Here is a 26,164-nt window from a genome sequence, read left to right as displayed (position 1 = left end):
AGACATGGCACCTGTTGAAGTGAGTGTGTGTGCGAACGAGGCCGAAGTCGTCTCGATGCTGTGCAAACTCATCGAAACCAAAGCCAACGAATGCCTCAAAAGAAATAGCGTCTTTCGAGTCGGTCTTTCCGGTAGCTATCCCTTTTCAAATCCTTCCTTCTTCTCCGAGTTCCTTGCGTTTGTTTGTTTGCGTCGTTACGATCGTCGCGACCTGTCATTTTTTTTCCTCCTTCGAGAACGTGATTCGCGTTGAGCGGACGATGTTTTCGGGGGAATTATCGTAACGTGGAGCACTTTTTCGCCTACCTTATAAATATAAAGCACTTACGTGCTTGTCAAACATTGCCAAATCAATTATTGTTGAAATTTTAAGTGATATTTTTTTTCTTCTAAAAAACAAAATACAGTCTATTACACAAAGATTAAAGTTGCACTAAAATGAAAAAGTTCGGTCAAACAATTGAAGTAAGCTATTAAAACAAAACAGTTCGTTAAATGTGTACAGTCGAACCTCGTTAGACCGCCAACCTTAGTGACGGGCCAAAAGTTGGTGAAATTCGAGGGTGGCGGTTTAACGAGGTTTCCCCTATCCTTCATAAATGCATGGTTTTAAAAAAATATAGTTAAACATATGTATTTTCCTTCCCAGTTGATCTTGGAATCATAATAGAAAACGGATACTAAGACAATAAATAAAACAAACACAAATATTTAAAAGATAAACTTACCGGCATGAAAAAGGTTAATGTTTAAAAAAATAACTTTTTAAAGTGCTTTGTTTTTTTTTTGTCGGGTACATAACTCATCCACATTTTTTTCAAGACAGAGTACATTGTTAATCATTTCTCTGTCAGTTTTTTTGTTTTGTTCGAAGTAGAGTCTAAGTTTTTTAACGTAATCCTCTGCTTCTTTCCCGGTGATTTTTGGTTCTGATTCCTCTTCATCACAATCCGATTCGCTGTGGTCTGATACTTCAGGAGCTTTAAAAATATTAACTATTTCTTCATCTGTCAACACTTCAAATATGGGCTCGTCATGGTGAATGTTTAAAAATTCATCTGCGCTCATTTCAAGGCTAAGCACCTCATTCGCTTCTTGAAATGTTTCATTAAAGGCTGTGATTGCAGGGTCTTGAAAAATCTGTTGGTCAACATTTGCAATCCGGTATGTTTCCAACAGTTTTTGATTGTGTCCTCACTTACACAGTCCCAGGCTTTTTTTTGCAAAGTAAATTGCATCTTTCAACGTAACGTCACATTTACGATTTTAATTTATTTCCTCGAAGGTTTTGTTTTTACCAAAAACCATCTGTAATGAGCCTTAAACGATTTGATGATGCCAGCATCCATTGGTTGCAAAATTCCTGTGGTGTTCAGTGGCAAAAATTCTATTCTCACATTAGACAGTTTTTTTAATTTGTGGCATGGTGCATTGTCGAGAATTAGCAGTATGTTTCTTTTTTGGGTGTTGGGTTGCAGAAAATGATTCACATGAAAGCAGGGTTGGCCGGATTGGACCCAATGGGGTTTTTTTTTTGTTGAAAAAATCCATTTAAAAAAACCCATTATTTAGCCCACTTTTGGGTTTTTTAAAGTTTTTGTAGAAGTTTTTTAAAAAATTTATTAATTTAAATACTTACACAATTTAAACTTCTGTTTTATTTGTTCTTACCACACACAATGAACATAAAAAATGAATTTTGAGCTTTAATAGTATTTCTTAACTCTTAACGGCATTTTAAAAATACTTTAAAGACTTTAAATAAATGTATTTAGCTTTTTTCTTTATCTGGTCAATAAATAACTCAAATTATCATGACCAAGTCCTGTCACGTCTGATTTTCTCAATATTTGTAGATTGAACAGAGGAAACTACTCTAGCTAAAAGGCTTTCATGCGAATTATTTTCTGCAAACCAACACGTCACAAATCTCGAATAAACAAGGTATATTTTTTTAGAAATTAACAGGTTTTACAAACGGTCGGACAGAAAACAGAATAGGATGTACAGTATTTTCATTATTTTACGAAAAAGTTTAATATTTCTTACTCTGTACACAGAAATAGAAAATTAGGCAGCATAAAATTCAAAGAGATGTGTTGATTAAGCTGGAATTCAGTAAAAAGAGATTTAAAATACTTGAGGTTCTACAGTAGTTTTGCATAACGTGCTCTTGCCTTCTGGAGCAAAAACTTTCTTCAAAAATAATTTCTTTTTTATGAAATATAGGAACCGTCACGTGCGGGACAAAATGACCCTTTTCAATGGAATGGGCATAGACACATTTTTTTCCAAATGTTTAAATAATTATTTCTAAACTAATGAGATATGTTTCCCTTGAGTTGGAACCATAACTTTCGAAATCTACAATTTGTTTCGTCATTGCTGTATTAATAGAGCAGAAATATTAGCTTATTCATCAGCAAGTGACCAGAGGTTGATCTGGATGTCCCGCACGTAAATAAATTTTATTTTATATAACAAAATTGTTTAATAAAAATATTATTGTGTCAGGAGTATCTTTGTATCAAATGTAAAGATTTTTAAAAAATGCTTACCCCCGTTTCATTAAAATATTAAGAGATATGACGAAATGTGAATGAAATTTAAGCGTATTTTTGTCCCGCACGTGATGGTGAAATGGCCCTTTACCTATTTTTGCCTTTTGTCTTTATTTATCGTTATTTAAAATCAGGACTGGAACTAATGTCATATGCCCCACCCTTGGCGACTTTTTCCTGTTGGCGCCAAGAAGCCTGTTGGCGGCTCACGCTCAAAACAACATATGACAATGGCACTTTACAGATACACACCAAGTTGGAGTTTACTTTTAATTAACGTTAAAGTTTGAAGAAACTGGCATTTTCTACTATTTATTCATTAAAACACATCGACTGAATTTAAACTAACAAAAACAAAGTAAGCTTTCCTGTGAGGTATAGTGCACGAAAAAACAAGAATCTCTCCTGCATGAAACCGATAACAAGTGAACAAGTTTGAACAGATCTAAAATTGTCTTTGGGTTGCCAAACACAGGTCAGTTTCGCCAGGAATGCCACGCTTAAAAAATTATCGCCTCATTGGCGAGAAAAATATTTCAATTTTGCGTGAAAAATCGGATGTCGCCAAATGGGGGTGTACAGTAGAAGACCGTTATAACGCCGACCTGTATAACGTAATTCTCTATAAACCGCACAACTTTTCAGAAGTAAGCAATAGCTTTTGAAGTTTAAAAAATCCCTCTGTTTCGTCTTGCAAACATAAAAATGGTTAGGCAAATTAAATTTTGAAAGATTTCATCTTTCCATCTTATTTCAAAGCATTTAAATTGAAAATTAGTACTCACAGTAAACAGAAAGTACCAGATGGCTCTTGAAAAAGCCGCTGTTATGCAAACCATGAAGCTAGCAGAAGTGCAGGATTTTGATTGCGAAACATATTTATTTGTGAATAACTAATTGTAATATTAGTGCTTTAATACTCATTGCAGATAAAACACATTCTGAAGTGCGAATATATAGATATAATCTGAATATTAGTTTCAAAATTTGTGAAATGATCTGTATAACGCAAAAACCTGTATAACGCAAAAGCTCTGGTCCCAAGGTGTGCGTTATAACGGTCTTCTACTGTATCACATCTGTACCTCAGGACTTGATACTGGACCACTAAAATGTTGTCCAGTGACTTATTTTTCCGAGTTTCTAGCCCTGAGCTTGTGTCGCCATTTTCCTCCACAGGGGGCAGCCTGATCAAGTTCCTGGTGAAGGGTCTGCCTGGGATCAAGAGCTCCTGGGCCCAGTGGCGCCTGTTCTTCTGCGACGAGCGCCTGGTCCCCTTCGATCACGAAGAGAGCACCTACGGGGCCTACCTGAGGAACCTGGTCCCTTCCCTCCCCCTCGATCCCGATCAGTTCGTCAGAGTGGACCCCAGCCTCAAAGGTGGGTATCTATGCAAACTTACGTTCTGTGCGAATCGTTATCGTTTAATTTTTATTCGGAAAATCAATAGATTTAAATTGTGATCAATACAGTCAAACCTTGATATCTCGAACCGCTTTACCTCGAAACCCTTGATGTCTCGAAACAAAAATTTTCCCCAGCATTTTCTATAAAATCCCCTATGTATTTTCCATAGTTACCTCGAAATTTATTTTTCGAAACCCTCGATATGTCGAAATTTTTGCACAGAAGCAAGTTTCAATTGTCGTTTTGCTTTGGCAATTTTTGTAGTAAAACCAGTTCCAGGGACGATTGCTTCACGTTTTTCATCCCTTTTCTTCGAAATATTGTGAATAGGGGACTGGAGCAAGATAATAGGAGAGTGTTGGCATGAAGGGGGTGCAGTGTTTTCCCCAGAGTTTAGAATCTTTGTGCATTTCTCTCGAACATGTCGTCCACTCTGAGGAAAGGGGTTCGATTTTTCGTCCGTCCGTTTTCGAGCGAAAACGGAAAATGCGTTCCTCGTTTTCATCATTCAGTTTTTTTACCTTCTACAAAATGGCTGCTGAGAACTTTTTCAATGTGAGGTTACTGGTAAAGGATAAAATTATAATTTTTAAATTTTTAGGCGAAAAAACCAAGTTGAAATTGTTGTTCATTTCAAAATCTTATCCTGTGCACTTTCGACAATTAGAAATATAAAATATATAAATGCATATAGCGTACGTGTGTGTAAATGTGAGAGTTACTAGTGTAATTTTTTAAAAACCTTGATGACTTGGAAACTCGATGTCTCGAAATTTTTCCTCGTCCCGAGAGATTTGAGATATCGAGGTTGTACTGTATTACCAATAGGGAAGTTGCAACCTATTAAATGTTCACATTTTGACTATTGGATATTGTTAATTGACCCTCAAAACTAAAAAATTCACCATCGCCAAATTTTAAAACACCGTGATTGACTTTTAATGAATTTTTAAAAATCCACGCACAAAAGTGCGCTCTTCTGAAACGTCACGAGCTTCCGCCGAAGATCCCTTGTTTTCGCTAGGGACATTTTGAGCACGCTGATGTTTATATTTTTTAGAAATTCAATAATCCTTTTGAACACACTATGGAGGCCGGAATCGTTAGAGCACAATCTAAATAATCTTCCTCAAGTAACATCAATGATGGTATTCGAATATTTCCGAGACGATGAGAGGTTTCATATTCCAGAAACGCGAGGAGTTCAATGCGAGGAGATAAGCCTTTTACATTTCGTCTTCGAAATCGAATGCACGTCCTTCGGCTTCTCCCCTATCGGAAGAGCGCATGACGTCACTTCCTCTGCCATTTTACATCACAAGTGCTTGAACTTTAAAAATTAATTTAAAAAAAACTACTTATCGTATTGCAAAAAAATTTTCACCTATGATGTTTATATATGTTACTCTATCATATGAAAATAAAATTGAAAAATCGAAAACTTCCCTATTGCTGGATTTATTTATTGTCAACAGTAGAAATGCACAGGATATCCAGTATCTAGCCTGCCTGACTGATTTTTAATCATCCGAAATCCGATCCGGCCACTCCACCCTACAAAAGATATCTGGATAGTTATCTGGTATTGATGTGGGGGTTACCAGGTATGATGGAGTTGAGGGGGGGGGGCTTAATTTAAAATTTCCAATTATAAATTTCTTTTTTGATATACTTTTTGGATGTGATGCAATAACTTTTTTTGTTTCCCTCATCCATTTCTGCTTCTAAAATAAAAATTACAGGTTATACCTCATAGGCGGATTTAGGACTGAGTTCTTGGGGGGGCAGGATTTTTTTTTGGAGCAACATTTTTAATTGCCCTCCCCCCCCCCCCTCCCATGTTGTTATCTGTTTTCTGTGATGCATAAGGCCATTCTCTACTTTTTTATGTGCCGTTTTCATTACTGTGTGTAATCATGCTGTCCTTTTTGAATTGACCTTAAAAGAGAGGGGGCTGGTATTAAGAGAGTGACGCAGTGCTCCCTTTTAAGTGGGATATAGAATATCTCCAGTTTTAGGGGGGCCCGGGGATTACTCCCCCGGATGAAATTGTCTAAAATGGATATAAAATTCTGCATTTTGAAGTCTTATAAGGGTTAATTGGAAATAATAGGCAATTTTTTTTTTTTTTTTACGTTTTGTGCTTTAAAAGTGCTTTGTGACGCAAGTTAATACTTTAAAAGAAATGGTGTACAGATTTAGAGAATAGGTATAAAGAGAGTAACATACTATCCATTTGAACAATTCTCAATTTATACCCTTGATAAGAAATAAAACTGAAGCACACTTTGCTTAGGAGTTTCAAAGACTTGTCTAATTATTTTCAAGGTTTGGTTGGTTAGATTGGGTTTCTGGCTCAAGAGCCAAACTAGGCTATACTGCGCCAATTCTTTTCAGGGATTTTAGAACCAATAATTTGCACTTTCCAGTCTCTGAAATTGAGTAGTAGATTATATAGTTGTACAGTATTGTTCAAACTTTGTAAGAAACGGCTATTTTCAGTTTAAAAGAAAAAATAAACTTTAATTTCTCATTACAACTTTTTTTTAATTATAAGTAGTGCAGAAAACGAAAAAGAATAGGGGTAGTGTATCATTTTTTTCCCCGGGCTAAACAGATTAACAATATGCAGTAAAAGTAAGGTAAAAGCAATCAATACAAAAGAATTTCCAAAATTCTGCATTCGGGATTAAATAAATAGTAATATGTGAAGCATGTGAGTCACAAAAAAATGTATTTCAAGTAATATATTACAAACGCGAGAACCATGATTTTTACATTTTTGATGCAAGATGTAGCAAGGAGCTGAATTTGACACATTTTGGCATTCCTACCCCTGCAATTTGTTAGAAATTTTAAAATTTAAGGTTTGTAGCCACACATTTCCAAATATTCAAGGTTTTCAAGTACTTGAAAATGAAATTAGTTTTTCAGGCACTTTCCATTTTTTTAAGGAACAAATCACAATTTTTTGGGAGTTAAGGGTCCACTTCAAAGCAGGGGCCCCAAGCTATAGCTTGTTTATCTTATAGGCAAATCCGGCCCTGCATGTAATTCACTCTTACCTGCAGATTTTTGTTTGATTTTTTGTAATTTTAACGAAAATTCGTCAGTTTTTACAGTTAAAGGATTTTTACGATTTTACCAATCTGTGTAAGGTTTTTATTGGTTTTTATCAAATTTCAGCAAATTTTTCCGAAACTTTGGATGACTGATTTACTCAGATTTCAATAATGACAATAACTGTCTCATTTAGACTTAGATGATTATGACTTACCTTAATTTTTAGACAGTATATAGAAAGTAAAAAAAATGGTATTTTCCCTCTAAGTAAAAAGATTCAATTAATCAAAACGTTCAGATAACTGAAATTTATTCAGTTTGCGATAGTATTTACTTTTCTTTCTCAAAAGACAAGCCGAAAATTTTCCAAGCGCATGAAGTACAGTTCTAACTATTAGTTTCATATATACAAATTTTTTCCTTTAAAAAATAAAGAAAACACAGTTAAAAAAACATTTCATCAGGTAATAATGCGATCTTACAAGAATTGTGCAAAGCTTTCGTGCCGGAAATATATCTCCCTCACTTTTTCTTTTATCCAGACGTTTTCCTTACAATATATGATTCTGGAAAATCAGAAATTTAGTTTTGAACTGCTAGGGATTGAGATTCCTAATTTTTTTCCCTAAAAAATTAACACATTGTTTACAGTGATTTTACGTTCTGTTTGTTCAATGGTTGGACAATTTTTCTAGTCTTTTGTTTCATTGTTACATACATTCGTTGAGTATGCTGTTAACTGTTACATTTGATTGTATTTTGCTGTACAAAAACCTTTTAGCTATGTACTTCTTTTGCAATAGCATACATTTTTAATCAGCCAATTTCATTTGAAAGTGTGATACCAGAAGGTTCTTCGAAATCTTTCGTCTGTAACAGCCCAAAACATCTAGTTTTTGAAATCACGCAAATTGAAATTAAGCATTCTGAAATGAGAGAAAACAAATCGTAACGAGTAGATCGTTCTGTTAGCGCAAATTGGGAAGGGGGGAGGGAGGGTCCCAAACGTCAATTTTTATAAGTGTTGCAGCTGAATGCATAGCTTGTTTAGCCTATATTTTCATTCATATACTTGCTCAAATGGTTTTCAGTCCAAAATAGTGAATTTAGACCAATTTTCAGTACTGCAGTGACAGCTGTACTATTTGAGTCATTTTCCCTAAACAGCGCAATTTGGACAGGGCAAGGAATGGCATTCACTGTGCCAGGGGAATGACACTTAGAAGAAATAATGCGTTTTACTGACGATATTATAATTTATGTGGGAAAAGGAAACACTACTTTTATGAAATTGAAAAGGATAAAATGTCGTGGTGTCCAAAAAGTAGTTATTGTGATTATTTGTTTCCCTTACATTCTACAGGGGAAGGACGACAGGGGAATGAAAAAATTAAACTTAACTTATATATTGTCATAACTGCAAACAACAAATATTAAAGTCACTGAAAGTAAGGGGGGGAACTCTATACAAACAAGAGTCAATCATTCACTGAGCGATTATTACAAAATTAAATGAATTATCAAAGACAGGGTAATGACAGTCATTAAAAATACTTATCAAGATTTAACTTGAGATCATCCGAATATACTCGACACCGTGTATTTATTCAAAAAGAACTAATTAAGATTATTTCTATGATGAGACCAGAATTCAAAGATTAAATTATGAGTTGATACAACTATTACCAGGTGTGTGAAACATTCATTCCATTCCTTGACAGGGGAATGACAAAAAATCAAAGGATATTTTTTACTATTTTTTTTAAATAGTTCAAACCTTGAAAATTTTTTATTTTTCTATTTTACAACATTGCATAACACTTGTTAAGAGGTTAAACAACAATTTCTGTACAAATATGCATGGCTTCCTGAATCTTTAGAGCTGATTGTGCTTTAAGGTGGAGGTAGGGACACACAGGGGAATGACATTTATCATGTCAAAAAATTATTTAAATGTATAATAATAATAGAGTGTTTGTTTTAACTTATTTTACAAACATAAAAACATGTTGTTAAAGCATTCTAGCGTTAGTTTTATTTCTATACTAGTTAGTTTGTTATTTTTGGAGCAAGGACAAGAATTTAGCAGTTTAGAGAAAATGACCCATTTGTATTTAATGTTCGTTTTTTTTTTTTTCGTTTTAAAGAACATTCATTATTCTCTTCATTTTCATTGAACTATTCAAAAAAGAAAAAATATCATTTTTTTTTTTGTTATAAGATTTTGGAAGATAAGTTGTTACTATATGAACTCCTCTCAAAACTGGGGGGGGGGGGGGCATTGCACCCTTTGCCCCCCCCTATAAATCCACTCATGCTCTTCTGAACTATTCGAAAATAAAAAAATAATGTTTTTTTTTAATTTTTGGAAGATGTGTTGTTGCTACATAAAGTCCTCCCAAAACTGGGGGGGCATTACCCCCCTCTGCCCCTCCATAAATCCGCCCATGTTATACCTCCAACTTTGTACTGGAAATGTGTTTTTGCGAACAATAGTCGTTTTAATATAAGGTAAGGTCTCTTCGGTAGAAAGAGGATGTGTACCACTCGTGTCCCGCATGTAACGTGTGATAATAAATTAAATTTTAAGTTTTAAAATTATTTATCATTACTATGCAGGGCCCAATACAGGCTGATTTTGCTACCGTTTTTCGGTACCTTCACAAAAATCTTGTTTTGAAATCGATACTTTCACAAAAATCAAGTAATAAAATCAGTAGTTTCACAAAAACATCGAAAATTTCACAAAAATTCGCATTTTAAAATATAAAATTTGTTTCTCTGTTTAAAACAAAATTTACTCATAAAATTAATTCTTAGCAGGTTTATATGAACAATCGCTTAAATAGAAACCTTTTTGTATATTTTAACTCATTTTTAGAGCTGTTTCACACCAAAGTGTATTTATGCAATAGTATCGCAATCTTTCAACATCTGTTTTGGGAAACCGTTTTTTCTCATCATTTCCTATATTGTACACAGTACATAGCCCATTAAGCTGAAAATACGATGGTATTTTTTGTACTTCTCAGGTTTTTAGCTCCCCCCCCCCCAAAAAAAAAACGAAACCTGTTAAAAATAGATGACCTTTACACTTTTGGAACTAAAATTTGGAACTCACTTATTCTACTTCTCTTTTACAAAAATGAGGATGCCTCTTAAATGTCACAAAAAACAGTGCTGATAAAAAAGAAAACTTTCACAAAAATAGAATGATGCAATACTTTCACAAAAATAGGTAGCGAGAAAAAAATCCTGGATTGGCCTCTGATATGACTGATTCAGAAATATCTCCGCATCCAATGTAAAGATTTAAAAAATATGCTTACTCATGTTTAATTAGAATTTTATGATCTATTAGAAAGTTTTGGTGAAATTACAGTTAGCTCTCTGTTTAACGACTTTCAAGGGACCACAAAAAATCGTCCTTAAGTAGAAAGCGTCCTTAAATAGAATGCTTTTAACACTATGGTGGACCATCTGGGACCGTGAAACGCCGTCGTTAAATAGAGAAAGTCGTTAAATAGAGCGTCATTAAACAGAGATCCAACTGTATATTCCTGCGTGTGACAGTAGAATAGCCCATAACTGCCCTGCTCAGCACTAAACTCGTATCTGTTGCCAAGGTCAAAATGAGAAACTCAATTTTATAATTTTGCGCCTCCATATACAGGCGTCCTTCGTATAACACAATACTTGTACAACAATTCAATATAATACAGTACCAAATTTGTGATTATTATAACACAATTTCGATATGACACAGTACGAAACTTGAATTTAATACTTCATGGTTTTGATATAACACAAAGATAATGTTTAAAAATGATGAAATTTCATTTTTGTTCAATACATTCTGTTAATACATGAAGCACACCGCCAGCTCAGTCATTTCCAGCCGAGGACTGCAGTTTCGTGCTTGTTAGCACTCATCAGCCCGACATAGGAAAGTGACTGAGCTGTGATACTGAATATACCATGCCTTGCCTTCAATCTTCGAGTTGAACCGAACCATTGCTTCGGTCACTTGTCTGGTCGTGCTAATTCCATATTAGCTACCAGTTTGTCTGGCACTCTTGGCTTCCTTAAGAGGTTTTCCACCTCCAGCTCAGTCACTTTCCTATGCCGGGCTGATGAGTGCTAATAAGCACGAAACTGCAGTCCTGGGCTGGAAATGACTGAGCTGGCGGTGTACTTCATGTATTTTTGCTTTAGCCCTGGCTATTGGGCGGTAATTTACTGAATGAATGCTTACTCATGTTTATTTAAAATTTTATGATCTATAAGAAAATGTTGGTGAAATTAAATTTCTGTGTGTGACAGTAGAATACCCCATAACTGGCCTGCACAGCACTATGCTCGTATCTGTTGCTGAGGTCAAAATGAGAAACTCAATTATATAATTTTGCGCCTCCATATACAGGCGTCCTTCGTATAACTCGGTACTTGTACAACAATTCGATATGACCTATTCCCAAATTTGCGATTATTATGACACGGTTTTGATATGACACGGTACGAAACTTGAATTTAATACTTCATGGTTTTGATATAACACAAAGTTAATTTTTAAAAATGATGGAATTTCATTTTTGTTCAATACATTCTGTTAATGCTTGATAATAACTCTAATGAGTTTCAACTTTCTTTTTATGAAACTTGGTTTCGATATAACACGGTACACATCCCTTGATTCACATTATTTCTAAGTCTCGTATAACACGGTTTCGATGTTACGCGAAACACAATTTCGATACAACAAGCTACCAAAATTTCTGATAATTATAACGCGGTTTCGATATGACTCGAAACTTGAATTTAATACTTCATGGTTTCGATATAACACGGTACACATCCCTTGATTCACATTAAGTCTCGCATAACACGGTTTTGATATTACGCGAAACACAATTTCGATACAACATACGTTGGATAGATAACATTAGTTCTCCATGCAGTTGGGCGGGAATAAATATTTACTGCGGCTTATCGAAGTTTTCGGTTCATCAAAGTTTGACTTGCCGAAGTTTCACTGTATATTTTTTCATCTTGAATATATTTTTTAAAGTTTAAACAAGAGCAGTTAAAAATAAAGCTCTTTAAAAAAAATTTTAAAAAGAGGAAAACGGGATACATCGTAACATTGTGATGGTTTTGATATGAGACTGACATGATTTTTACTATGTACATGATTAATGAGTAAAAAATTAGTTAAAGTTATTTATAAAAAAGTCTCATGTAACACGGTTTCTGTACTACAGGGAACAAATTAACCGGGTTATACGAGGGACGCCTGTGTTTATGTCAGATTGCCACTTTTTCAGAATTTTTTTTTTAAAATATTTTCTTTTCACAAATGACCATGAAGCATTGTTTGTAGGTAAAATATGTTACAAAGAACCACCCATTGAGGTTAACTCATTTTTGATAAAAACTGGATGCTGGAATGGTGCATGGCAAGGCAGTGCACCCCCATTCTGCAGTCTTACTTAGGGTTACCATGTCACAAAGAAATCTGAAAAAACAGGAAAAATGGAGAAAATTCAAAAATTTAAAAAAAACATTGAAAATAAAGGGAATTTATTTATTTATTTCATTTTATTATTATTATTTTTTTTAAATTGATGTTGCAAAAATCTGGGTTTACGCATAAAAACTATCATAAAATGATATTATATTATGAAATTCATGAGTAAAATACAGGGTGTTTCAAAAAGAATAACCCGATTTGAAATGAGTACATTATGAAAACTATTAAAAATAGACACTTCAGATAAAGTTTGTATTACACGGAAAATAATCAAGTTTTTTTACATACAAAATTAAAGGTGCTCAATCTGTCCACTTTTGGATGCACGGCATATGTCTACACGGTAGTTAGCAGGGCCCAATACAGGCTGATTTTGCTACCGTTTTTCGGTAACTTCACAAAAGTCTTGTTTTGAAATCAGTACCTTCACAAAAGTCTTGTTTTGAAATCAGTACCTTCACAAAAGTCTTGTTTTGAAATCGGTACTTTCACAAAAATCAAGTAATAAAATGAGTGGCTTCACAAAAACATCGAAAATTTCACAAAAATTAGCATTTTAAAATATAAAATTTGTTTCTCTGTTTAAAACAAAACTGACTCACAAAATAAAAGTCTAAGCAGGTTTATATGAACAATCACATAAATAGAAACCTTTTTGTGGTATTTTAACTCATTTTTAGCTGTTTCTCGCCTAAATGTATTTATGCACTATTATCGCAATCTTTCAACATCTGTTTTGGCAAACCGTTTTTCTCATCATTTCCTATATTTACACAGTACATAGCCCATTAAGCTGAAATTACGATGGTATTTTTCATACTTCTTAGGTTTTTAGCTCCCCCTCCCTTCCCCAAAAAACGAAACCTGTTAAAGATAATACTAGATGACATTTAAACTTTTCGAACTAAAATTTCACTTTTTCTACTTCTCTTTTACAAAAATGAGGATGCCTCTAAAATCTCTCAAAAACAATGCTGATAAAAAAAAAACTTTCACAAAAATAGAATGATGCTATACTTTCACAAAAATAGGTAGCGAGAAAAAAATCCTGGATTGGCCCCTGGTTAGATTCGTCCCAAACTTTTAGAAACATGTCTGCATCTAAGCAGTGTGAAAGCAGTGCTTCCACTGCTTTCACAAACAACCCGTGTTTTGAATTTTTTATACCATTTTCTAATGCTTTTCGGGGCAGGAGGTTCAACACCAGAGTGTTCTCGACAAAAATCACGCCGAACTGTTGTTAACGACTCGCACTTTGCGGAGCATAGAACACAATACGATTTTTGTCGTGCAATCGTCATTTTCACAAACACTGAAATGGCGGGTGAAAAAAAGTGTTACCACTACATATGTGGGCAACTCGAGATTTTCCCCATTCTAACGATACCTTTATTTAATGAAACGGATTAAAATCTGAATTTATATGATTTTTTGAAATCCGGTCATTCTTTTTGAAACACCCTGTATAATAAAAAAATTACAATTTTAAAGGGTTTTTTTTGTTTGTTTCTTTAGTTGAATATTAAATTGTCTATCATAAAAGCAAACATTATTTATTTTTTATTTTACATGCATCTTTTTCTAATATCAGTGTTTGCTCGTTTGTAAGTCGAAAAGTGCGTTATGAACGTGGCTAGGGTTGCCATGTCACAAGGAAATCGGAAGAAAAAGAGAGAATGGAGAGAATTCAAAAAAGAAACATTGAAAATCCAGGGAATTTTGCTAATTTCTTCAAAAACCTGGAAAGTACAGGGAATTTTATTTATTTATTTATTTTTTGAAATTGATGTTGCAAAAATCTGTGTCTACACATAAAAACTGTCATAAAATAATATTATATTATGAAATTCATAAGTAAAATGTAATAAAAAATTGCAATTTTAAAGGATTTTTTTTTGTTTGTTTAGTTGAATATTAAAATGTCTATCATAAAAGCAAACATTATTTATTTTTTACTTTACATGCATCTTTTTTAATACAGTGAAGCACCGTTTATACGTTTTTGAAGGGACTGTATGAGAAAAGCATACTAACAAAAAAAGTATAATAGCTATAGGTTAATGTGTATAAGACTTTGCAGGGCTCAATTTTAAAAACGTAAAATTGATAAAAACATATAAAAGAGAAACATATAAACGGTGCTTCACTGTTTCAGTGTTTGCTCGTTTGTAACACTGCATACCCTGAGTGGCAGCTGTGTATACTCTTTCTTTCCAATGATTTTAAAATGAAATGCAACCATTGATAATGTCAGGAGTTGTTTCGTGTGTTTCAGCGCCAGAAGCGGCGAGAGATTACGCCCTCAAACTGGAGAAGGAGTTTGACGTCTCCCCTCCCTCCCTCCCCAGATTCGACCTCCTGCTCTTGGGCTTCGGAGAGGACGGACACACCTGTTCCCTCTTCCCGGGACACCCCCTGCTCAAGGTACGAACCACCTGTTCAAGTCCAGGCAATTTTGTGTCATGGATCACGCCACATTTTTAACCCCTTCAGCCAGAATCATGAAATATTGGACCAAAAATGTTGATATTTGGTACACAGTGTACTATGGTAAAGGGTATCTCATAGACAAAATTTTGAGTTTGTAGGAGAAAAGTTAAAAGAGTTACGGCACGTCCAATATTCCTGACTTTTTGAAGTTCAAGAACATTTCTAGGAAATAAAACCAAAATTGTTGCCATAAAAATCCAAAAACTATTTAGTTAACTTGCTTATGACAAATCCTATTTTTTCACATTATGTGTTGCATTACATAAAAAAATGAATGATTAAATAAAAGTTGAAAAGAAAAAAAAAGCGATCCTGACTGACTCCCATTTATTGAAGAAAAACCTAGCGGCCGGAATACACATAAAATATAAATATATCTAATCTTTTACCAGATAATTATTGGGAGAGCGATGACGGTCACAGCTGTTAAATTTTGCTATAGGCGCAAAAGCAGAATGGCAACAATTTTGGCAACAGATAAACATTTCAATGCAAAATGGAAACAGATAAACATTTCAAATCACTCCAGGCTCTTCATGTGCTACCATAAAATCATAATCAATCGCGTGAATATAAGTTATAGAAGTATACTTAAAATTTAGTAAAAAAGACTGTATAATTCTGTATGACTTGGAGGTTCCAAGCAAAATCCATTATACGCAGGAAACTTTCCTCTTTCGAGTGATACTCAGGTTCTAAATGTGCAAGTATGCCAAAGTTCTATTCTGAAATTGCGAAAAATGTGCTATTTCTGCCGTTTTTAATTAATGTATCCCGTAGTTAAAGTCCCATGATTATGATACCGGGCTAAAAACACTCGCGATCAAGTCTCGTTTCGAACAAAGAAATAAAGATCAAAATTCGGTCACCCTTTTAACCCCTTCAGTCGGAATTATGAAATATTGGACCAAAAATGTTGATATTTGGTACACAGTGTACTATGGTATAGGGTATCTTATAGACAAAATTTTGAGTTTGTAGGAGAAAAATTAAAAGAGTTACGGCACGTCCAATATTCCGGACTTGTATTTTTGAAATCCATAGTTCATATACAAAAACGATAAAATACCAAACAAACCTCATTATAAAATGTTCTACAAACAATTATAAAACATAATATAAGCGTTTGAAACGATTAATCAAAGATTATATATTTTTAAAAAATCAGAAAAAAAAACCTCGCTTTTCAGTTGAAAATCCATGGTTGGAAAAATGAGCCACTCTCTATCTCTCCATCCTCATATGTCAGTGTTGTTGATCCCGAAACGAAAAAATTATTTCACAGATTATAATAAGTAGAATGTAAAGAGTCGGCTACAAAAAAAATCAGCTAGTTAAATCAATTATTAAATGATTAGCAGCTGTTTAAAGTGTATGTCCGGTATACCGGACACCAGGTCTGAAGGGGTTAATCATTTTCATTTTATTTATAGTTGTCGTATTTGGTGCAAGCGATGGTGAACAGGGTTCAGAAATTTCCGATATTTTGATATAAATAGGATATTCAATGTCTTTAAATAATAACTGAATCCTCAAATAAATGTTGTTTATTTTCTTATATTATTAGTATAATATATAGACTTGAAATTAATGTTTCTTTCATAATATGAAACTATACATTTTGTGTAAATATTTGCATGCTTTAAACCAGGGTTGGCCGGATCGGACCCAATTGGGTTGGACCCAATGGGTTTTTTGAAAAAACCCATTTATTTAGCCCACTTTTGGTTTTTTTTTTAATTTTAAGAAGTTTAAAAAAAAATTAAAATACTTTCACAATTCAAACTTCCTTTTTTATTTGTTCTTCACCACAGACAATGGACATAAAAAATGAATTTTGAACTTTAATAGCATTTCTTAACTTTTTAAGAGCATTAAAAAAATGCTCCAAAGATTTTAAATAAATGTATTTAACTTTTTTCTTTAACTAATCAATAAAAAACTCAAATTATCTTGACTAAATCCTGTCACGTCTGATTTTCTCAATATTTGTAGATTGTTCAGAGAAAACCACTTTAGCTAAAAGGCTTTCGTGTGAATTATTTTCTGCAAACCAACACATCACAAATCTCGAACAAACACAAACACACACAAGGTATATTTTTTAGAAATAAACAGGTTTCTGAAAACGTGGACAGAAAACAGAACAGGATGTACAGTATTTTCAATATTTTACGAAAAAGTTTAATATTTCTTACTCTGTACACAGAAATAGGGAACATAAAATTCAAAGAATTGTCTTGATTAAGCTGCAATTCAGTAAAAAGGGATTTAAACTACTTGAGGTTCTACAGTAGTTTTGCATAACAAAATGAAATACAATAAAGTAAAATGCAAAAGAAAAAATGTTGTAATTAAAAACGAACAATAGATTTTATCACTCGTTGGTAATAATGAAAACTAAAAAATCTGAAACTTCACCATTCTTGGCTTTTGTTGTCTTTTATACTTTTCTTCAGAAGATGCTGAATTTTAACTAGTTTTCCAGCTTTTTTTTACCCAAAGACATTTTTTGCACTTTATCCATATACTTAGGCTACAATATGCTACAAGTACCCTACATTTTCCCTAAAAAAAAGGCAAAAAAAAACCACATTTCCTTTAAAAAACCCAGCTTTAATTGTTTTTGTTTTTGGGTTTTATTTAAAAAACCCAAAAAAACCTGTGTCCATGGGCTTTTTTTTTAAAAAAACCCGGGTTTTTGCCAACCCTGCTTTAAACAGTATTGAGTTACAAAAGCATTAGCTGCTTCACCCATTTTTCTTTTGTTAGCTATTTGTACAAAATTATATAATGCAGAAATAAAATTATATACATTTTTCAGTGTACAGCCACAAGACATTTTAACGGTTGTTGTAAAAAATAGCTAAAAAGATTTATTAAATAAAGGTTAAAAAGTTAAAAACAGAAACAGCAAATGGTGTTCACGGAACATTTTTCTGTGCTAGAAGTAAAACCATCATTTATGGCACCTTTTAGGTTTCACTTTATTTTTTCGTACTGCATTTTCAAAATGTTTTTTTAAAGTGGCTATGATCGACAAAAAATTTCGTATTTTTCTTTGGCACCAACATGTTTTTATCTGTTATCAGTTGGATGGCTGTAAAGTTTGATGTTATATTGATGTTTAATGCAAATTGTTTGGCTTGCAGGAAGAAAAATTGTGGGTTGCGGGCATCCAGGACTCCCCCAAGCCTCCCCCCTGCCGTGTGACTCTAACCCTTCCCGTCCTGAACAATGCCAAGAACGTCGTCTTCGTGACCTTGGGAGAGGGCAAAGCAGAAGCCATCAAGGTCAGTCTCCGTTTAGTTTTTCTCACGTTCCGTTTTGTCTAGGGCAATGAAAAACAAGAACGTAGTCAGAGTTAAATTTTTTATTCACATTCCGTATTACCCCGCATTATCTGGCATGCCGGGTAAAAGCGAGATTGACCGGGAAATTCGAATTTTCCGGCATGCCGGATAATTTGTGGTTAATTTTTCAACAAAACAAAAGTAAATTTCTCCATTCAGTTCCAATCAAAAAGCAAACCACTGTAAAGGGGAAAAAATAAATACTGAAAGTAACCTTCTTTCGAGAAAAAATGTGTATTGTATATACGTGCTTGTTATTTATGGTAGGTCAATATGAATGGATTTAATTATATGCCAGTAAAGTAATCAATTCAGAAGCAATCATCGTTACTGCGATTCGTTAATAATTCTTTTAAATAAATTATTTTAGGTTCCTTTTAGATAAATAAGTTTTAATTTTACTATATTGAATAGCCATGGTAAATTTTTTAGCACTAGTTTTGGGGCGGTAACTTACTGCCAGGCTTTTTTCTTTTCTTTTTTTATCAGCATTGATTTTGTGATCTTTTAAAGGTGTTAGCATAAAATATTATTTTATTTTATTTAGTTTTTATTCTCGGTCCACAGCCGATAATTTAAAGAAAATAATTTAAAGTTAAGTGTACCTACTTTAAGCCCAGTCTGGTAAAAGTAGAACCTGTCAACTAGTTGGTGCTAACACTTCAATCGACGATTCCCCCACGCCATAATTAATGGCGACTGTTTACTGAAACCATCGGAGATTGCATGTCTCGATGTGTCGATTCAGAAAAGTTGAGTTGTCACCTGATCGACTCGAATTAATTCCACTTGTTGACCGCACGTGCTATGGAGAGGAGTACGAATATTCGCGGTAGTGGAATATGCAAATGAGTGATGGTCGAAGTAGAAGTTAGTGTGGTGACGTCATCGAGGCATGGAATCTCATTGGTTGATAAAACATATATATTGTGGCGAGTGGCAGCGATCTCTCTCTCGTTTTTCTTCTTTCAACGATCCCCAGTGGTTGGTTCTGATCGTGAAGCCTAGTCCGGCTCACGTGTGGGGGGTTTTTCCCCGCGATGCTAGCGGGGGTTTTTGTGGTATGTGATGTTTAATCTTCCAAGTCCTGGAATTAGTGAGTCCAGGTGAAGAACCTGTTGTGTTGTGTCCGGCCAATTAAAATGTCGGGGATGTGAGTTCCACGTGTCTACCTGTGATGTTTACCGATCTACGTATTGTGTAATGTTGCCTGTTCAGTCCGGACATTCCTGAAGTGTGATTCGGCGGACCTTTTGTGCGTTTTCTACCTGATCCTTCGGAGTGGCAAGTGACTGCATCGACGTCTTGGTGACATTTTTCTTTATATTCTGGAACCACTTTTGTTATGATATTTTGGGGGTGTATTTTATGGGGATGTTATTCTAGTCATATTTAATAAATGTATTTTTCTGAAACATGTTTTTTGCTTGTCTCCAACTTGACATTACACGGCCAGTTAATGTTGGCTTAGTTTAAATATCTTAACTTCTGGATTTTAAACTTAACTTTAATTTATGCCAACAAAAGGCACATTCTAATTTTTCTCAGAAAAATTAGAGCAATTTAAAAGTTAGTTTGAAAAGTGCAAATTTTATTACTAATTTACTAATATTTCAAACGTTTTTTTTTTTGGGGGGGGGGGGGCCTAAGAGGTCGGAAAAATACCATTGTATCTCAGCTCAATAAGCTTTGTACTGCATACAATTCAGGAAATCATCATCCCTTAAAACTGATGCTAAAAGATTGCTTAAAAGGCAAAAAACAGTGAAACTTGAGTTAAATACTGTGAAAAAGTTGTTACCTAAGCGATTGTTCATATAAATCATCTTAGCATTTTATTTTATGAGTAAACTATGTTTTAAACAAAAAAACATGTTTTCTATTTTAAAACACAGTTTTTTGTGAAACTTTCGTTTTTTAATATTGCTTCTAGAATGTGTCGATTTTCAAAGGTAGTTTTGTAAACCTGCTGATTTTATAACTTGATTTTTGTGAAAGTACCGATTTTAAAATAAGGTTTTTGTGAAAGTACCGAAAAGCGGTAGTAAAATCAATCTGTATTGGGTCCTGACTGCTTAGCCTTAGATGTTTGCTTACTTAGTTTTAATTCAATTTTCATAAAATTATTCGTTATTGAACAATATTTTTCTTTTTAAAGTAACAAATGACATTGTTAGTAAATATTTGTACAAAATTAAACTGGTTATTAATACTAATAAGATATGTATAGAACTTATATTCATTTTTAAGCACAACATATATTTTTTATAGTATTATATTTTTTTCCCTAACCTCGATTTTTCTGGCATGCCGGAAAAGACCAGGAAAGTGTTACTGAAAATCCGGTGACCCCCGAGTTTTGCGGCATGCCGGATAATGAGGGGTAATACGGTAAATTTTCTATTAAGCTACATCATGTCATCTAATCTATACTAATAATATAAAGTTTAGTTTGAATGCACTAATCTCAGGAACTAAGGTAATAACCAGTAGTGGTCATTGCTTGAGTAGTGGCCACTTCAAGTTTAATTATAAACTTTAAAGAAAGAAATGAAAAATAATAAAGAGATTTTTTTTGTAGGTACTTAATGTAACTATCATATTGAATCCGTTTTATTCATCAGTTATTTGAATTTAAAGTAAGTGATTCGGCGATATTCTAAGTGGACTGTAAGTTTTGTTTTCAGTGATGACTAATTGCTTTAAGAAAAAAGACTTTATAAACTATTTACACATATTTACAACATGATTCCAGTAATCATTTCCAGCTAACCAATATAGCTGTTCAAAATTTAGGGACGAATACCCTGTTGCAAAAGAAAGCTATGCTCCGTAGCGGGAGCTCTACAAAAACACAACCATATTCGAGCAAGTCGGCGAACAAGCTGAAACCGAAAACAGAGCTAGGCGCGCAGGCTGCGTTGAGTTGTTCTTCGGAGGCTCGCAGACGATTTCTAGAGTCCGTTAAACAATCAAGGCTTGTCTGTAGCGTAATGACGCAACAGTAAGTAATGAAAATTCTTCGGATGTGGGATGTCAGATGGCCACTACTGAAATTTTCACACAGCTGGATCACATTCAGGGTTAGAGCTGAGTTTAAAACTTCTTTAGCAAAAAAGCTAAAGTTAGAAGAAAAGTTTAGCAAAATGCTAAAACATCGACATTTAATGAAGCCCAAAAATTCATTTATTAGGAGGTCAGATTGCAAATAAAGACTCAGTACTGGCTGTTGAACTTAATAGTAATTGAAACATTTTCTGAACTAAGAATTGTAATATGATTAAGTTGAGTATCGCTGTTCTTGTTTAATGATCTCTCGGATCATGCTTCATGCATAGTTTTGTTTTTTTAAATTCTTTATTTCTGTACTTTTTTATTTGAGCAAAAAAGCGAAAATGCCTTGTTTTATTTTCGCAGTTTAAATAGGTTTTTCGCATTTTGCGAAAAATGCGACTGTAGCGGAAACCCTGATCACATTTGAGGTTAGGGAAAGAATTGAGCAAATTGAAATTCTGGCATTTTTAGAAATTGAGAAGATTTTGAAAAAGTTGGGCTGTAGTGCACTCATTGGATTTCAAGAAAGGTCATTAATGTTGTTCCATAGTTAAAAAATATACTTTACTGGCACAGGGTTCCTGCCAGTGGCATAGCGAGAAAAAATCCTTGGGGGAGGGGGGGGGGGTAATTTTTTCTGAAGTTTAACACACACGCACACACACACATATATATATATATATATACATATTACTCTTTATCAATTAAACAACAAAGGGCATTATAAACCAATCTCTTCTTTGAAACTACCTTGATCAATACTGCCGTCATGAGGAAGAAAGTTCTGTCTCCAAGAGAAAAAATGTTGCGCAAAACAGGAAGACATAAGCTTTTTACCGTCATAAAAGCTATTATATTAAATAAAAGTCTTTTAGCTTATTAACAGAACCCTTCAGGTTCGACAGGAAAGTGATTTTTTGGATCTCATGGGGGGGGGGGGGGGTCTGACCCCCCGATCCCCCCATGGCTACGCCACTGGTTCCCGCAACTTTTTCTAAAATCCCACTCAATAAAAATTCCTTTGTATGCTGTTCCTGCTGATCAATCCTGCAATTTTTCATATTTCTATTCAGAAGATTGCCAATATAAATGGAATGACTTGTGATAATTTTCAATCCTCATCTTATTATCAATGAACAGAAGAATTTAGCCACAAAGAAAAGATTGAGATCAGATTTTATTGTCATTTGGTTTTTCTGATACATTGATTAACTATTCGTTTATTGTTTCATAATTTATTCATTCTTTTTTCATTAATTTGATAAAAATATATTTCATTTAAGAAATAGTTCATGCAAAAAAAAAGAAGAAGAAGAAGAATGAACTGTCTAAAAAGGAAAAATTGTATTTCATTGCAAATTTTAGCATGATATGTTTCGCTCAATAATAGTAAATAAATAAATAAACGAGCAAATAAAGTAGTAGCACCTTTTAAACAAAGCAGCTAATATATTTTTTTTCCATTTAAAAAAATCTTCAACCACTTTCAAAAAGAAAAAAAAATAAAAATAATATGCTCATTAAAATAAATACCTACATTATGTCAAAAAAAAAAAAAGAACATTGTTTGCTTTTCCACTTTTGCTAAAGAATAATTTATAAAATCAATACTTTTAAAATCAATAAAAACAAGAAAATGTCAACTTAAAGGAATAATTTTCATTGTAAAAAAAAAAAAAAGAGAGAATAAATCGCTTGTGCATATCTTTATGTAGAAACATAAAGGACTCTGAATTTATCTGACGAAAACTGAATAAATTAAAACTTTAAAGTGAAAAGGAAAACAAATCATATCAGCAATAATTATTTCACAGTTGAAACCATGGCTGCATAGTTGAAGTCGGTCAATTTCATTTTGGGACAAAAGACAGTACCAAAGGTAGACTAAAACTGCACTTTTAAAACTAAGCAAATTTTCGGGAAGAGACACTCAGAAAACTTCTATTCAATTTCGAGACCTTTGAGAGTTCAATTTTGAAGCATTTCCTTAGGAGGGCCCCAAATCTCTCCTCCCCCAACACCACCAAAGAGCGTCTGAAACTGCGTTTTTAGAACTACAATTTCGAAATTTTTCTGATGGAGATCCCCGACCCCTCCCCGCCTCCCCCCTGTCGTAATCGAAAAAAATTCCGCTCGGGTGTTTCTAAAGATTTTACTTCGGAAATTACCGAGGGAGAAACCCCCGAACTCCCTATATCTGAGAGAACCTTGCACTTACGATTAGGTTTATATTGCTGACATTTCAATCTTAAAATGACACCCTCTTAAACTAGAAGTTGAAATATTGCTCTCTGTTAAAATGTGTTAAAAAACTGAGGGGCTGCCAAAGTCATACGCTTCCCAAGTTTTTGACTTACGACGGCCCTGTATTTGTTTTATTTCAAATCAGACTTCATCCATGCTGAAATTATACCAACAATATTAATATACAGTAGGCGCTGCTCAATGTGATCACTTTGGGACAAATAGAATTTGATAACAATAACCAAAAAGAATCCAGGAGACACAAAAAATAATTTTTTCCCAATTAAGGTGCATTTATTTTGGCAACCTCAAATTAAAATCACAATGACTCAACTGAAAGCAGTTTTAAATTATAAATTATTAAATTAACAGAATGGAAATATTCGAATTATAAAAAGTTAAAGCTAATTTATGTAATTTTTTATCACATAGTAAATAAAATATGACCATGTTCCCTGACATTCGTAAACCAGTTTCAAAGCACATTCTGCTTTTCTATCTTTTCCAGCATGGTTTTGCATGTTGTTTAAATTTAATTTAACTTCGCTTTGTTTTCAATCTCAACACAATTCTTTAATAGTTCAGAAAGTAATGGCAACAATGGAGGTCCTACATCAATGCCTGCAACATGTCCAGGGACTGAATTTTTTTCGGTGCAAAAGAAAGTTTTCTTAAGGGGAGTCTGTGATCACTGGGGGGGGGGGGTGAAATTTCTATAGCTGCATTCCTAGAAAAATTTTGAACTGCTATTGAAAACCACAAAATGCTACACAGAAAGTTATTTTCGTCAGGGTAATTCTGTTAATTGAGGAACAAAAACGGGTAAAAAAATTTAAAGTTTATGAAAAAGTGATAACAATAAACGAAGACACCGATTACAATATCCGATTTTTTTAACGTGTGTTAATACAAGTGTTCCGGGACTTCGTGATTCTGATAACATTAAGCGAATGATAACATTAACCGTGATTAAGCGGCACCTACTGTAATAAATTGTTTGGATTCACTCCAGTTTTTGATTGTGTCATGTATAGTAAGGATTTATTTGGGATTTGAATGGGGAAAAAAAATTAAAGAGAAGAAAGAAGTAAGTTGGTTTCTGTCAAAACCAGTACCAGCCAAAGCATGTTTATCTAAACAATGAGACAATACTGTTAAAATTATTTTCACAACCTGTTAAAATGAATCACACAATAACCTGTTATCAAAAGCAGATATAATCTGAAACACTTTGGCCATTTTACGAAACGTTTAGTAAAACATGAATAAACTAAAACGAGAGATAATACATGATAGCAACTTGAAACATTTTACATGTTATCTGACTAATATTTTTTGGAACATGGACTATTAGGATGGTTCAAAAATACGTGTAAAAAAAAAAGTTTCTTCTGCATAACACCCCTCAATATTTTTAGGCTTGTGGACAGTAATATACTGGAAGAATTTTAGCTTCCTATTTTAACCCTTTCCCCCGAACTTCATACCTATGGGAAGGGGGGTTAAAAAATAGTTTGAACTGAAAAAGCAATGCTACATATCATAATATACAGCAGTATTATGTATATACATTGCAATAAAATAATTATTTACAGAAAAAAACTGCTGTAGAAATTTAATATTTCTAAATTTGTGGCATTTTCCATGCTACAGCTAATGTTAAATGAATGGGGTCATGGAGCACTGTCTTAAAATTTGAGTAAGAAGCTAAAACTTTTTCAGCATAATGCTATTAGTAACTCTTAAAAAAAAATAGGGGGTGTTCTGGACTCTAGCTGAAAAAAAGTTTTTTTGAACCACCTTAATGGACTATGCACTTAATTTCAAACTGTTGCCAAACAAAAACTTTTTGCTATTAACAATAACTTTAAAATAATATTTCAACTTATTAAATATATGCTCATTTAAAAAGAAGACAAAAACAAGGTCATATTATCTGGAAAGAAAAAAAAAATCTTTCGGAATAAGAGTTGCTTTTGATACCGAGCACCTGATTTGGCTCCTCTTGCTTTCAGGATGTCCTGGAGGGTACCAGTAAGACGCCCGTCTTGCCTGCAGCCATGGTGAGCCTCATGGAAGGAGAACTGCGTTGGATCGTGGACAAAGAGGCTGCCAAGCTGCTGCTGTGAAAATGCAGCGAAATGCCCACTCTCGTCTCTGGGGAGCTTCACTCGAACGTGTCCTTTGCTTTAGCAATATGTTCTACTAACCATTGTGCCTTTTTCTTTGTTAACCACTGCGACTCAATGTAAAATCAATATCGACTCTCGAAACCCCCCGACGCAAAAATTTTAGACAATTGTCTAAAACCAATTGAAAGTTTGAGATGTAAGCAAAGAAATGTGCAATTAAATATTGAGTAGGTAAACCTTAGAAATAACCTTTAGCAATGTTGGGAAAAAAAAGAAATAAACTGTTACACTGTACTCCCTATTATCAGTGCTAATTAATGCAAGGGTGTA

General features: G+C 33.8%; 1 protein-coding gene across 1 annotated transcript; it reads left to right on the top strand.

Moving 5' to 3' along the window:
• On the top strand, window positions 1-26,076 carry LOC129234021 (6-phosphogluconolactonase-like). The gene is made up of 5 exons (XM_054867925.1): window positions 1-131; window positions 3,741-3,941; window positions 14,837-14,985; window positions 18,204-18,344; window positions 25,718-26,076. Exons 1-5 carry the CDS (start codon window positions 5-7, stop codon window positions 25,829-25,831), a joined length of 732 nt encoding a protein of 243 aa, XP_054723900.1. The 5' UTR covers window positions 1-4; the 3' UTR covers window positions 25,832-26,076.
• The last annotated feature ends 88 nt before the right edge of the window (window positions 26,077-26,164 follow it).

Source organism: Uloborus diversus, unplaced genomic scaffold (genome assembly GCF_026930045.1).
Source record: "Uloborus diversus isolate 005 unplaced genomic scaffold, Udiv.v.3.1 scaffold_918, whole genome shotgun sequence".
NCBI classification, from domain to species: Eukaryota; Metazoa; Arthropoda; class Arachnida; order Araneae; family Uloboridae; genus Uloborus; species Uloborus diversus.
This window is presented reverse-complemented; position numbering and strand designations above follow the sequence as displayed.

Excerpts from the sequence above, each read along its gene's own strand:
- LOC129234021 (XM_054867925.1), top strand. The coding sequence starts at position 5 with ATGGCACCTGTTGAAGTGAGTGTGTGTGCGAACGAGGCCGAAGTCGTC. Across the intron at positions 3,942-14,836 it reads AGTGGACCCCAGCCTCAAAG|CGCCAGAAGCGGCGAGAGAT; the intron begins GTGGGTATCTAT and ends CGTGTGTTTCAG. Across the intron at positions 14,986-18,203 it reads CGGGACACCCCCTGCTCAAG|GAAGAAAAATTGTGGGTTGC; the intron begins GTACGAACCACC and ends TTTGGCTTGCAG.